This window comes from Arvicola amphibius, chromosome 9 (genome assembly GCF_903992535.2).
Source record: "Arvicola amphibius chromosome 9, mArvAmp1.2, whole genome shotgun sequence".
Classification (NCBI taxonomy): domain Eukaryota; kingdom Metazoa; phylum Chordata; class Mammalia; order Rodentia; family Cricetidae; genus Arvicola; species Arvicola amphibius.
Genome location: NC_052055.2, coordinates 49,763,989 through 49,779,602, shown reverse-complemented (window position 1 = coordinate 49,779,602; position 15,614 = coordinate 49,763,989). Strand labels below are relative to the sequence as shown.

At 42.0% G+C, this 15,614-nt stretch overlaps 1 protein-coding gene across 1 annotated transcript in view; it reads left to right on the top strand.

Annotated features, from left to right (window-relative positions):
• The first annotated feature begins 12,466 nt into the window (after nt 1–12,466).
• The window catches only part of Slc2a13 (solute carrier family 2 member 13), a 287,252-nt gene continuing 284,104 nt past the window's right edge, over nt 12,467–15,614 (top strand). Inside the window, exon 1 of the mRNA XM_038343507.1 lies at nt 12,467–12,989. Coding sequence (XP_038199435.1) covers nt 12,467–12,989 — 523 coding nt within the window. The remainder of the gene's footprint in view (nt 12,990–15,614) is intronic.

Here is a 15,614-nt window from a genome sequence, read left to right as displayed (position 1 = left end):
ATTTTTAATTGTGGTAGAACTGGCTGTGGTGCTCAGGTTGCAGCTCAGTGTGCTTCACAAACTGTCAAAAAGGCTGAATACTTTGCTATGCCAAGTCGCTGGAGCTCCTGACTGCCGCTCATCATTCTGAACCGCAAACTACCAGAGCTTGTGGATTATTTGCAGCGCACATCTGTTCTCCAGCTGAATGCTGAGAAAATGAGAAACTCCTCAAGAAAGAAAAATGTTTAGAAAACAGTAAGCCGACTGTTTTGTCTGCTTTTACGCAGGTCAAGCATCTTTTAGTGAACATAAAGTCAGGCTGTGCCGCAAGTCTGCCATGCCCCGGGTCATACCTATCATTTATTTGGGAGGTTTTCTGAGGATATGTTATTATTACTCCAGTATACATGATATATTATGTATACTCCAGTATACATGAGGGGAAAACTAAATGAAACACAACCTGACTTTAAAAAAAATAGAAAATTAAAAAAAAAAGAAAACCCTTTCTGGAACCAGTAATTGTCTGTGAAATCATCCTATTTGAAGGACATTTATAAACATAGCGTCCTACAAAACCCTATTAAAAACCTGGCTAGTTGAAACACACCTGTAATTCTAGCTCTGCAAGGGGCTCAGGCAGCAGGGTTGCAAGTTTTAGGCTAAGTAGGACAGCAATCCCGTCATAACCTGTCAAAAAAAAAAAAACCAACAAAAAAAAAAAAACCTTTGGCATGCGAGAGGACTAGGACTAGGGTTCAAGCCTTAGTACTATAAATATAAAGTAATAAATTATCTTTAAAATTATTTGATGAGTTAATCCACATAACATATAATGGACTCTTGAAAGGAAAAAGCAATGGGTAGAAGAAATAAATCTTATTCAGGAAAAAACCAACAGAAGATTTAAGATTGTCGCTAATCTAAGATGCTTGCATGATTTGCTCGATAGTGGTAACATTTTATGGTACAACCTTGAGTTTTCTTCTCTCCACATCAAGTTATAGAACCTGGACACATGAGAATATTATATTTCTATGCTGTGGGATATTATCTTAACTAATCAAAGACGTGTTTCATTTGTTAATGCTGCAGAATATTACTTTAACTATGTGAAGTTGTGTTACATTTCTTCCTACTGTCTTTGTTAAGGATGTAAAGATGCATTGCATTTGTTAAATTATGCAAAGATGTGTTACGGTTTCACCTTGCCTGCCTAAGGCACCTGATAGGTCTAATACAAAGCTAAATAGCAGGCAGGAGAGGAATAGGTGGGGCTGGCAGGCAGAGAGAATAAGTAGAAGGATAAATCTAAGCTCAAGAAAGAAGGAAAAGAGAATGAGGGGAAAAGAGGGGACATGCCTAGGGCAAGAAGCCAGACAGCTGCCTGGATACATGAAGCAGTGAAAGTGAGATATATAGAAAGAAAGAAGGAAAGAAAGAAAGAAAGAAAGAAAGAAAGAAAGAAAGAAAGAAAGAAAGAAAGAAAGAAGGAAAGAAAGGTAAAAAGCCCCGAGGTAAAACACAGATGAAGAGAAACAGGTTAAGTTATAAGAGTTAGCAAGAAATGAGCCTAAGCTAAGGCTGGGCATTCGTAAGTAATAATAAGTTTCTATGCTATGATTTGGGAGCTGGTAGGTGGACCAAAAGAAAAAGGATGCTACATTTCTATGTATGTGCTTATAGGTAAGAGTAATACCACATATGTGTTTAGTAGATTTTAAAATGAATTCATAATGTATGAGTTTAGACAATGAAAACTATGCCTCTAAATGCAATTACATAAGAAAAACCATGAAGTAGATCAGAAGAGAGAAATGACAGGTGTGTGAGCATGCATGTTTCTAGTTTTGCATATACAGTCAGCAAATACTGTCCAACGCTATTGATAGAACTGAAAATTTCAATATAAGAGCCGTGACTGTGAGGCCACTTGTCCTGCCCCTCCCATGACCCTAGGGAGAACATAGCAGTTATAGATTTGTAAATCTGTAGTCTTTATCTTAAAGGTATACATTTCTGAATGTATAGGAACCACTCAAGAGGTTTGGGGAAAACCTTTGCATACATAGGGCCAGGACGCCCAGATTTCTATTGCAATAGGTAAAGTGTATCCATGGTAGCATCTTCAATAACTAAATCCAGATGTCCTTGGCACTGATTGCTTCTGCAGAACGATGCTGATAGTAATTTGATGAATGGAGAGAGAGAGAGAGAGAGAGAGAGAGAGAGAGAGAGAGAGAAAGAAAGGAAGGAAGGAAGGAAGGAAGGAAAGTGTGTGCCTTTCATCATTTGTAGCCATTTCCCCATGGATATATTATTGCTTAAAAATGAATTGAATGAATGAAATGTAATTTGTTCCCTGGTAATGCTAAAACATGCATGGGCAGCTCATATATGGCAGTTCTGTTGAACTTGTCCATATTGGGTATCATGGTTGACGTTGATGAGGACGACTGACCAGGTCTCTTTCTCAAAAGGGCACCAGATCTCATTAAAGATGGTTGTGAGCCACCATGTGGTTGCTCAGAATTGAACTCAGTACCTTTGGAAGAGCAGGTAGTGCTCTTAACTGCTGAGTCATCTCTCCAACTCATTGTTTATAAATACCCACCTTTAATTTACAATGTGAGTCAACCTGTTCTTCCTTCCTTCATGCACACAAAAACTTATGTTGAAGACAAGAAATACAGTTGCAAAATTTATATTTATCTTCCATAATTTTAAATAACAGTGAGGATAACCCTTATTTTTTTTTCCCTGATGCATGTATTTATTCTGATTTCGGAGCTACCTTCAACTTACTAAGAAATACCACATGGGGCAGCAGCAGTACCTAAGATGCTATACAGAAACAGCTGTCATTATATTCCTATCCTTAGGAAGAGTAAGCACAAAAGGCACTGGGGATATTAGTCTCTTTTTACCAATATGCAGGTATTGACAGAATGCTCAAAAGACACTCAGAAGGATTTCTCAAAGAGTTTGTCTTTAATGGAGAGTTTCTTCTTTTCCAAGATTTCTAAAAGGTAAATGTATACTCTTTTTTAAAATCATAGAGTATTTGCAGAATTATAACAATAGTGACTTGCTCTTGTAAACTGCTAGTAATATTCTTTGACAACCACAAATTTATGAGCCTGCTGGCAAGTAAGGAAATCACTGACTTATGTGACTGTTTCAAAGTCTGGCGAGTTATCTCACCAGGATAAAGCAGTGTTTTCTCCAGATAACTGAACTGTCCTACGCTGCACTGAAGGGATGTAGCCACAAGCAGATATGAACTCCATGGCAACCGCACACATTGATATTGGCTTTTCAACACCTGGGAAATGTCAGCGTTAGACGTCCGCATAAGGACTTATCTGTGCGTAATAAATTAGATGTCTAGCGTCAACGGAGATGCTTACCCATGACTAACCTAGGAATCAGCCTGGAGTCATCCGAACACTGAAATAGAAAAGGTCAGCCTTGGCAAAGAAAGGGAAGAGAAAAAAAACCCACACACATCTACACAGCCTCCCATCCTTAGGTATGAACAGAATGACAAGAAGCTCCAGCTGATGCTGAGAAAGCCTTATTTCCCCGAGCAGTTTTGCAAAACATGTCGGAGGAGAACAGTGTCTAATCTAATGAAATGATATAAATCGCCTCTCTTAATCTATTCGCCACTTTGCATACTTAGAACTGACTCATTAACCTCCCCAGCATCTTTATTACTTTGTAGATCAGAACATGCAGAGGACAAATATATTCACCTGGGAGTTTGAAAGGATTAACACTCCACTTTCTATAATTTTAACTTTAATTATAATTTTATTTTTATTCTTTGCTTACTTTGAGATTATAACCTAATTACATTCCTCCCTTCCCTTTCTACCCTCAACGCCCCCAATGTCCATACCTGCTGTATCACCTCTTTGTTCATTAATTGTTATTGCATACATATATTTTTTAAATTGATTTTTATTGAGCTTTACATTTTTCTCTGCTCCCCTCCCTGCCTCTTCCCTCCTCTCTTCAACCCACCCCCCAAGGTACTCATGCTCCCGATTTACTCAGGAGATCTTGTCTTTTTCTACTTTCTACTTCCCATGTAGATTAGATCTATATAAGTCTCTCCTAGTGTCCTCATCGTTGTCTAACTTCTCTGGGATTGTGGTTTGTAGGCTGGTATTCTTTGCGTCATAAAAACCAACCAAAAGTCACCAATGCCTGATTTATTTATTTATTTATTTATTTATTTATTTATTTATTTATTTATTTGGTTTTTTGAGACAGGGTTTCCCTGTAGTTTCTAGAGCCTGTCCTGGAACTAGCTCTTGTAGACCAGGCTGGCCTTGAACTCAGAGATCCGCCTGCCTCTGCCTGCCTGATTCATTTTTACTACAGAATACCTTTCATTAACACCACTGTATACAAGTAAAATTTTACAACGTGTACTGTTTTTGCCTTATTTCTCACAGAATAATTATTTTGAGAGCTAGCTGGTTTAAAATTTATCTACAATTTATTGCATTATATTGATTGATTACTGATTAGCTTTTCACATACAGATGTTAACAACTTATTTCTTCATCTGGTGAGAGACATCTAAATTTGTTTGGATTTTTTTTGTCTACCGTAAGTAAAGAACCATAATAATTTTGTACTGATAAATGTTTTCATTTCTCTGAACAATAGAAACAGGTTGAATGATTGGATCATAAAATGTTTAGCCTTTTTAAAAAAGATGCCAAGTTATTTTTTTAAATAATGTATCATTTTATAGTCTTATCTGGATATGAGTGCCTCAGTCTGATTATACCCTTAAAAACATTTTATACAGTCAAGAGGTTCATTTGAGCTATTTGATTAGGTGTGTTGTCATACCTCATCATGATTTCCATTTATATGCCCCTAATCACTAGTAGTTCTTAGGCAGTGATTCATGTGTACTAACTAATCATGGATACTGCTGTCCCAATACACAGTCTATCTTTTAATTGATTCATTCTCATTTTCATTATTGAACATCAATAGTTCTGGATATGAGTCTTCTCTCATGTGTGCAGTTTGTAATTTTTCCCTTCTAGTGACTTGTCCTTTGATTTTCTTAAAGGTATTTTCTGAAGAAAAAAACATCTGGAACTATATATCTTATATAGATAAGGGATCTATATAAGATAAGCATATAAAACTTAACTTTATTTCTATTTACTAACATTGAAAGCATGGGTGGCAATATTAAAAATATTTGACAGTCTTCAAAATGACGAAGTATTTAGTAAAATACAATGGGTGTTGGAGAAAATGTGACTCAATGGAAATAGCTGACTGGAATCTAACAATCCTAGGTTCAAGCCCCAGAAACACACGCACAGGCAGGCACATAGATACACACACATAGGCACACACACACACTCACACACACACACACACACACACACACACGCCATGAGGTATCACAAGAATTTTCATAAGACTAGCAAAATATATGTACAGTGAAGAATCCTGCCACTTATCCTCACAACCAGAAGACCACAAGTCCCATGTTGTTGTTGCTGTTTTTCTCACCAGACAAAAAGCAAAGCAAGCAAACACACTAATAATTCTGTGAGTGCTGTATATATTAACTGACTATGTTCCCCTCTGTTCTTCACATTGTGAGCTTCTCATCTATCACCACAGTAATTGGAGGCTGAGGGTACACTTAGCTGGTATGTCTGTGAGAAATAATTGTGATTACCCTCAGGCTCTTGCACAGAAATTTCATTGCCATTCTGGAAAAACAAAGATCATGAGGAAGAATTGACTTTGCTCTTCTTGTCTGTGCATGATTACATTCTCATTTCTTTACCAAATCATTCCTCAAGGGAGATCTGTCATGGTTAGCTAGTGACAATATGAAGTTTTTCTATACTTGTAATAAATCAATGATTTAGAGAAGATAATAAAATTATCTTAGCTCTCCAGCTCAGAAATGCTGTTTTTAACATTGTATTTTGAGGAGTAATTTTTCATAGTAGGAAGCTTCCTTTTTAGTTATTTACTGACTTATTTTGGAAAAGCTCCTAATGCAACTTTCCTAGTTCTCTCTAAAGAGTCAAAAGGAGTTTTCAAAGACTGTAGGCTGCTAATTGAAAGTGTATTGATGTAGTTTTTAGCTTCACAGTTGTCAAGATTTTTTATTGAGAATGTCAATATGTATGTAATGTGTTCTGATCAAATCTACCTCCCAGTCCCTCCCTCCAATTCATCCCCTCCCCCGTCACGTTTCCCTCACAGTTTCACATGATCTTTCTTAACTAAAGCTCACTTAATATACTTGTTGCTGCCTGTATTGTGCCTGGATAAAAGATCGTCTACTGGATTATGGATAGTCTCAGGGTCTCCATCTATAAAGAAAGCTTATTCTCTTTCCCCTACCATCCATCAATTGCTAATAGCTTCTCAGCTAGGGATGCTACTTCATGAGCCCCTCCCTCCATTTCTGTCCTTGTTACTGTTTTATCACTGTGAAGGGACACCATGATCAAGGCAGTTTATAAAAGAAAATTGGGGACTTGATTGCTTACAGTTTTAGAGGGTTAGTCCGTGCAGATCTGCATGGCAGAGAGAATGCTGGCAGGCAGATAGGCATGGTCTTGGAGCAGTAGCTGAGAACTTACATCATGATTCACAGGCAGCAGGCGGAAAGAGAGAGAGAGAGAAAGGGAGAGAGAGAGAGAGAGAGAGAGAGAGAGAGAGAGAGAGAGAGAGAGAGAGAGAGAGAGAGGAGAGGGAGAGAAGACTGGGCCTGCCTTGGGATTTTGAAACCTCAGAGCCCACCCCTAGTGACATAGTGACATGCTTCCTTCAACAAGGCTACACCTTGTAATCCTTCCAGAAGGACTAAGTATTCAAACATATGAGCCTAAGGGGGCCATTTTCTTTTTTTTTTTTTTTTTTTTTTTTGGTTTTTTGAGACAGGGTTTCTCTGTGGCTTTGGTACCTGTCCTGGAGCTAGCTCTTGTAGACCAGGCTGGTCTCGAACTCACAGAGATCTGCCTGCCTCTGCCTCCCGAGTGCTGGGATTAAAGGCGCAAGGGGGCCATTTTCATTCAAACCATCACACCATCTGAGCTGGGATTTTGTCAGTCTTGATCTCACATAGGTCTTAAGCAGTCATAGCCACAGTAAGTTCATCTGTACAGCGGCCTTGTTCTGTCCAGAAAATAATGTCTTGATGCACATGTACACTACTAATGCCTCTTAAAATCTCTCCCCCCTTCTTCTATGATGATCCCTCCGCGTTGAGGAGATGTCTACCAATCGTCTCCAAGCTGTTATCTCTATATCCACATATTCGTAGATCTCTGGACTCTCATCAGAGAAGCTCTTCTTTTGGCAATAGAGAGTGAGAAGTACAGAGACTCATAATTTATATAAAGATTTACTTTTCAAAGATTTTTGAAGTGTTTATTTATACTTGATGTTTGTTGGGTTTTATGGATTTTATTTTAGTTCATGCTTTTTTTTTCTATAAGAGCTATCGCATGTATGAATAGTGGCTGGCTATTATGCCATTTATTTGGAGGTAAGTGCACAAAAATTGTGCTCTGTCTCTTGTAACTAAGGCTCCACAATGATCACCAGACAGAGAATGGCCACCAATAAACACAGAAATTAAGTATATTTGAAGACTCAAGAGAGATTCAAATCATTCATGCTTTGTTTTACTAATTGATAGTTCATAAACAATTTCAGTATTTACTAGTAATGATAAAATTTTAAACAGTTTTTATATGTAGTCTTAAACATGGGACAAAAAATGTAAAATTTTTAATATTTAATGTCTTCAGAGTTTCTGTTGCTGTGAAGAAACATTATCGGGCTGGAGAGATGGCTCAGTGGTTAAGAGCATTGCCTGCTATTCCAAAGGTCCTGAGTTCAATTCCCAGCAACCACATGGTGGCTCACAACCATCTGTAATGAGGTCGGGTGCCCTCTTCTGGCCTGAAGGCGTATATTGTATACTAAATAAATAATTTAAAAAAAAAAAAAAAAAAAAAAAAAAAAAAAAAAAGAAACATTATCACCAAAAAATAAGTTGGGGCGGAAAGGATTTATTTGGCTTACACTTTAGCATTGCTGTTTATCACTGAAGAAAGTCAGGATAGGAACTAAACAGGTCAGGATCCTGGAGGCAGGAGCTGATGCAGAGGACATGGAGGGGTGCTGCTTACTGGTTTGCTTCCCCTGGCTTACTCAGCCTGCTTTCTTATAGAACCCAGGACCACCAGCCCAGGGGTGACACTACCTACTATGGGCTGGGCCCTCCCACATTGATCACTAATGAAGAAAGTGCCTTACAGCTGCATCTCATGGAGACATTTCTTCAGCTGAGGCTCCTTCTCCTCTGATGACTCCAGCTTATGTCAAACTGACATAAAACCAGCCAAACTGCAACCAATCAGAAACTAGGTTAGTTTAGTAGTGTAACACTTGCCCAGAAGATTAAAGCCCTGACTTTTTAAGCACCAGAATTTGAATTTAGACCATTCCTCTATCTTCGCTGGTGAACTCAGTCAGAATTTTATGTCAACCATTTCTTTTCAGTGTAATAATTTGTGATATATTAACATGTATTTTCATAGACAATATGAATCAGGATGGTATGTATTGCTGAAGTGCACTTGTTTATATTAAAACCTGTAGTTGGACCAGTGTAAACTAAATCTTTTTTTCTGTGAGTTTTCCTTCTCTGGTATCTGTATTTGGTTTTCATAGCCAGTCGTGCTTAAAATGTTTTTCTTTCCTTCTCTGTTCTCTTACTCTGCTAGGAAACTCAAATCTGTCGCCCCTGTCAACGTCTATTTGCTTGTTGTTGATAGGATAATGCAGCACATTCCTTAAGGACACCTCTCACAGTCTACCCCCACCCACACAGAGATTATCTCCACTCAGTCTCAAAATGTAGTTGTTGACTGGCTTTAACCCTATCCTCATCATATGAACAAGGCATCTTAAAGATGAAAGAGATTATTTGGGTTTCAGAATGTGAGAGTCTCTGACCATCATGGCGGGAAGCATGGCACCAGGCAGGGAGGGATCTAGCTGGAGTGGTAACCACGAGTTCACACCTTGATCCACACATAGGAGGGGGGGGGGGGGGAGGGTGATGAAAAAAAAATCTTTTGAAAATCCAATGCCTGGCCCCAGTGACACACCTTCTCCAACAAGATCACACCCCTTGAGTTTCACTAAAGAGCTCCACCAACTAGGGACCAAATATTGGAAAATATGAACCTCTGAGGGCCATCCTTATTCTGTCTACCACAGTGAGACCCTGAGTTTTGAGTCCTATATGTTTGTACTTACTAGACACTTTTCAGAGACAAAACCCCATAAATCCTTGATTTCAATCCATTTGGCTTGAGTTTTTATCTCTTGCAACCCTCAATAAATAAAACCAAACACAACAAGTTCTGTTTCACTATGTACATTTACATGTATGTATATGTATATATATGTGTGTGTGTGTGTGTGTGTATACATACATATATATATATATATATATATACTTACAAACAAAATTCTTAAAATACATATTTCATAGTAGAAATATCTCTGGAAAGGATGCCTTGCATCTTAGTTACTTTTCTCCTGCCATAACAAAACCCCACGGCCAAAGCAACTTTAAAAAGAAAGCATTTAATTTGAGGCTCATGGTTACAGAAGTCTAGTTCATGGCCATCATGGTGTGGCAGGAGGCAGGCAGGCAGCCATGACTGAACCAGTAGCTGAAAGCTGCATATGATCCATAGATACAAGGCAGAGAGAGCCAAAAGAAATTCCAAATAGTATTGGCTTTTGAAACCTCAAAGCTCATTCCCAGTGACACACTTCCTCCAGCAAAGTCAAACCACACATTCCTTCCCAAACAATGCCACCACAGGGGACCGAGTATCCAAACACTGAGCCTCTGGGGCCCATTGTCATGCAAACCGCCACACCTTGGAAGGACTTTTTAGGTGGAAATGTCTTTATTGCTATATTGTTTTTTAAAATAAGGATAGACTGCTCACGTATCTAAAAATAAACATTCAGCAAGCACAATATCGTGCTCCCAACTCCTCACCCCTTCTTCCAAATCAATGCCCCCATCAACTTTTGTGTGTGGTATTGAGAATTGAATTTGGGGATTGATGCATGCTAGGCCAGCAATCTCTACTTGCATCTTCAGTCCAACCACACAGCATTTTCACTGGGTCTATTACCGATGTCTCTGCCAGGTGTTCAGATGTGCATCCGTATATCCAAAAGTTCTCTTGATAGTTTTCTTCTACAGTGGGTCCTAGTGTTTTGGTAATGTGTTGATAAATGTCCTTAAACTTTGGGATTTAGAACTTATTTAGTAAATCCATAATGGTGCCTATACTTTATGTCGATTAACAATTGTAATTTAAAAATGATTTTTCATACTCTGGCCAATGCTTAGCCTTTGCAAGTGATCAAAAATGGTGCATAAACTAACTTGGGGATTTTTAAACATTCTGTGGAACACTCGTGGACATGAACTCTGCCTTGTCTCAGACCCAAACTTTTATTTCCTCATGGCATTAAACTGGGGTAGGATATAGAGAACTCTATTTCAGTTGAATGCTGTGGTGGCTAACTCAATGAATTTGGCTGTTGCCAAGAGCCCTGAAGAGCACTGCTTGGCTTTCTGATGTGTTACTGATGCCACATTTCTTTTTGAGGTAACCTGACCTCAGGAATATACGCTACCTGGTTTAGATCATTTAAAGTAGTAGTTTAGCGCTTTGAAATCCAACGTTGAATTTGGAACTGCTAGTGAGGAGTCACAATGTTCACGATGCCAGCTGAATTTGAAACCAGGCTTACTTCATCTCAACAGGAAGAAACTGTTAACTGACCTCATCTGGGGAGTTCTCTGCAGAACGGGTATGGTCAGATGACCACCAGGGGGCGCAGGTTTGCTGCAGTCGTCTCTGCAAAGGCCTGCCAGCTCTCACCTGAATCTTCTGTCGTCTGTGCGAGTATTAGTTTTCATTGTTTCAGAATCTAAAGCTGTGCTTATTCTCTCCCTAGGAAGATGGTAAAGCCTTGCTTTAAAGCTACATAACATATTTAAAGCTATTCCCCCAAGTTCATGTTTTCCCAACTTTTTTCGTTGCTAAATAGTGCAATATTATGGAGTTATGGTGTCAAAGTGAAGCTAACTTACGCAAATTCAGTAACTTCATAGTGTAACAGGGATGACAGAAACCTTTTTCTATAAAGGAAACAATCTCGGACCTCATGAACAGGCCTCATGCTAAGAGACCTTTGTTCAAATAAGGGAACTAAATGAGAGTGGGAATTTCGGATAGAAACCATGGATCTTAAATTTGTTTTTCATTTAAATCTGGTATCTTATGCCTAAAGAACGAGGCTGCCCCCAGAAAGATGGCTCATTAGTCTTTATCTCCTAAAGGGCGACAACATAAGATAATTTACAGAATATTTAAATCAAAGGGAGGCGGGGGTTCCAAATCAAGCAATAACTGGCAATTAGCACTTAAAATTTGAAATTACTTTGTTTCAGGCAAATGGGCCATTTAAAATAACTTCTCCAAATCAGGGGCAGCAGCAGGAATTATGGAGAGAAGGTATCCTTTTGGGGTACCATGCTAGACAAGGAAGGTGACAATTGCCTGTCACACCACAAATCACATTATCCGAATTCCTTGTTCCTCTTGGAATCAGCTGGTCACTTAAGAACAACCTAAAGTTGTCTTTCCCTTCAGGAATCCACAGGAAGAAGTCGGGGACTCACTTGAGAGATAAGTTACCTCTATTCGCAGAGAGTCAAGATTTAACAGGCTTTTTAGAAGGGCGAAATCTGAAGAAGGGCTAGCAGGAAGAAAGGAAACCAGAAAAAAAAAAAAAAAAAAACAGAGAATGAGGCCATGAACTGCCTCAAACTAAATAATTGCGGGAGAGCCCTAGGACACACACCACAACAGGCAGAACTAGGTAGTGTCATGTAGTCCCAGCCTTGTTCACCCCTGATTGCTGGAAGGCGAGCAGTATGGGTTAGAGACTTATCTGATGCTTAGCCTGCAGTGGGCCTCGGCCATCAGGACAGCAGCTCAGCGGCAGCCCCCAGACAGGCTTCATGGGGGCATGGGTGGGTACCAGTGCCTGCTGAAAAACCAAGTCCTCCAGGGCCTGCGCTTGGCCCCGCCCACGGAGGAAGGTGGGCCGCGCCCACAGGAGGAGCACCTCCCTCTCCCCGCCCACGAAAGGAGGCGGTTTTCCCTTGGCCCCGCCTGTCTAAGCGGCCAAGTGACGCACGACCCCGCCCCCGAGCCAGCCTAGCAGAGGCTGCCAGGCGGGCTGTTGGGGTGGCCGGAGGCTCAGCGGCTCAGCTGTTGGCCGCGAGCGAGTGCGCGGTCCCCCTACGGAACTTCTCCCGCAGCCGTCCCGGCAGTAGCCGTCTGTCCCCACCTCCCTCATGTCCCGCAAGGCGAGCGAGGACGTGGAGTACACGCTGCGCAGCCTGAGCAGCTTGATGGGCGAGCGGCGCCGCCGGCAGCCGGAGCCCGGGGCGCCGGGCGGGGAGCGCAGCCTGCTGGCCGCCGAGTCGGCCACCAGCCTGCAGAGCGCGGAGCTGGAGCGCGCCGCACGCCGGCAGTTCCAGCGCGACGAGACCCCCGCCTTCGTCTACGCGGCCGCCGCCTTCTCGGCGCTCGGCGGCTTCCTGTTCGGCTACGACACCGGCGTGGTGTCCGGGGCCATGCTGCTGCTGCGGCGCCAGATGCGCCTGGGCGCGATGTGGCAGGAGCTGCTGGTGTCGGGCGCGGTGGGCGCGGCCGCCGTCGCGGCGCTGGCCGGAGGGGCCCTGAACGGAGCCCTCGGCCGGCGCAGCGCCATCCTGCTTGCCAGCGCCCTGTGCACCGCGGGCTCTGCCGTGCTGGCCGCCGCCGCCAACAAGGAGACGCTGCTGGCCGGCCGCCTGGTCGTGGGGCTCGGCATCGGTGAGTGGCCGTGCCCGCGAGCCCCACTGACATCCCCACCCGTACTCCCCTACTTCGCGGCTCTTCGGGGGCTAGGTGTCACGAGCGCCCTGGTGGCTGTGGAGGATGCGCTCCCTTCTTTCCGGTGCCCACGTGTAATCTGCAATTGCCCGAGGGTCAGTGAGTGCCCGATGGCCTCGAGCAATTCCAGAAAGCCCAGCTTTCCCCTGATCCGGCCTGACCGTCTTGTGGCCATTTGTCGAGTTTAGGAGGGTCTCCACCTCCCTGCCATGCCTCGGAGTGGTTTGCCCAGTGACAGCCCTCTTTGAGGATGTTCAGCCCAGCCACCTTTAGGCAAAATACCATCATTTGTAGAGTCAAGGAGTTTTGAACTCCGAGATCTCTGTCTGCTAAGCTCCAGTTCCGTCGCTTCTGCACTGGCTCATCGTTCCAATAGATGGAATACTATTTTCTCCGCCGCTTTGTACTTTTGGGATTACTTTCAGCCTTTCCTCTTTTCTAGATGAAGTCCCTTCCCACTCCTGGCCCTCCGTTTGAACTTTTTCTTTGGGCCAGCATTCACCATTCTGGTTTTGTCTTTCCTGCTTTTCCCACTGGGAAACCAAATTAGCTATTAAAGGTCATATTCATTTCCTAAATTCATTTAGAAACAACTCCTGTGGATAAATGCCCAGCAAGATAAATCCTTGCATTTACTATAGAAATGAAGAGATTTTGGTTCTCTGGGCATTGATTTGTTGTTTTTTTTTTTTTTCAACCTTCTTGCTGAGTGGGGGAGGTGCTATCAGTGAGCTCTTGGCAGAGGAACCTATTTGGGATGTGGCCAATGTTATTAGAAAGCACTTTTAAGGGAAAATGGGGACTTGCGATTTAAATCTCGCTGGCAGTTTTCCGAGAGACACTGATGATGCTTTTTAAAAAATGTTTCCTGTCATCATTCCGTTCCCTTTAGGGTGTTGTTGAAGTATTGTTTCCTTATGGGCGGGCTTGATGAATGCCTGGAGCTCCCATGAGCCAACCACTCACTGCTATTTGACGTCGCCTATTTTCAGTCTTCCAGATAGGGTCTAGGGAGAAGCCAACTCATTCATTCAACTCTATCTGTAGGAGCCGTGAGCCTAAACCGAGGCTCACTGTAGTTGCATCCCAAATCACTGGCCTTCCTTTACTCTTAATTATTGATACTGGGTCAGGGTCTCTGTAAAATGTGGATTTGGCAAATGAAGGCCCGAATGGCCACCAAAGAGACAAACCAGTGGCCATTCAGTCTTTGTGTAGAAATGGCCTGTGCCCGTGGGACCCTTCAATAAATAAACCTGCCATAGACTATTGCCAGCCTCCCCAGAATCATCTGTTCCCCAGAATCACAGCCTCTCTTATGCCCTCAGCCTCTTTCCCTGGCATAGAAATAATCCTTCAGTCAAGGTCTCAGTATTAACTCCCAGACAGATACTTGGAGACCGTTGCTTTGCAGATGTGTCTCAATGAGTCTTCTAAGTATCAGATGAAAATTGAAGCATTCTGTTGATTCTTGAGAGTCCTGAGGCCTTGTGAGGGGCCTGTCAGCTGTAGGATGCAGAGCTATGAGACGAGCAGACTAGTCAGCTTTGCAAATGTGACTAAAGGCAGGTGGAGCTGATTCTCATCCCATTAGCCCCATGAAGCTCAACCTTCCTAATTCTGTCACCCTTTAAAAGAGGCCCTCATTTGTGGTGACCCCCAACTGTAAAACTGTTTCCATTGCTACTTTATAACTGCGATTTTGCTACTTCAATGAAATGTAAATATCTGATAGGTGACCCCCCCCCCCCAAAGGGGTCTCGACCCACAGGTTGAGAACCAGTGCCGTAGGCGGAGAGGCTTGCTGATGGAAATAACGTATTGACAGGCCAGGAGGATTTGAACAGTGGTGGTGAGGAAAGGATTATCTAAGCAAGGCAGTGACTACAGAAGGAAAGTGGAGGATGTGCTCCAGGAAGGGGAGACAACACCGTGAGAAGAGCTAAGCAGGAACCGTAGCATCTTTCAGAAAGGGGAGCAGGCGTGAAATCATACACAGTCTTTGACATGGAAGCCATAAGACTCGGATATACCACTTCAAAGTCTTGGTTAAGCGGGCTCACAGAGCACTAGCCTTCTAAGAGGACGCAAAGGTCTGTGTTAGGTGCTAGGAAAGAGGTCCCAAGCGTGAGTATTTTGTTGACGTTGTTGTTTGTTTGGGGAGACAATAAATCCATTTCGTCTGTTTAGTACAGTAAATCTGGACTTATTTCGTGGTCTTTTAAAACAGGTGATCCCTTATATGTGGTCAGCAGGGGTTTTTTGTTTGTTTGTTTTGTTTTCTACTATGATCATTTAGTAAATGTTGAGTAACAAAAAGTGTGTTTTATGCCACCTTTAGACAAGTTCTCCATAATATCCTTTATCCATAGATTTGTCTTGGGAGAATTCTAAGACCCTTTGGGACAGGGATTTTATTAATTTTGTTCAGATTTACAAATTTGTATTCTTGGAGACTAGAATAAATATGTTGGATGTCTGAACGAGTGATGACAGAAATGTTACAAACACACAAACTCAACTTCCCTTGCTGGTGTGCTGTCAATCTAATTTAAAGTTGCTCTT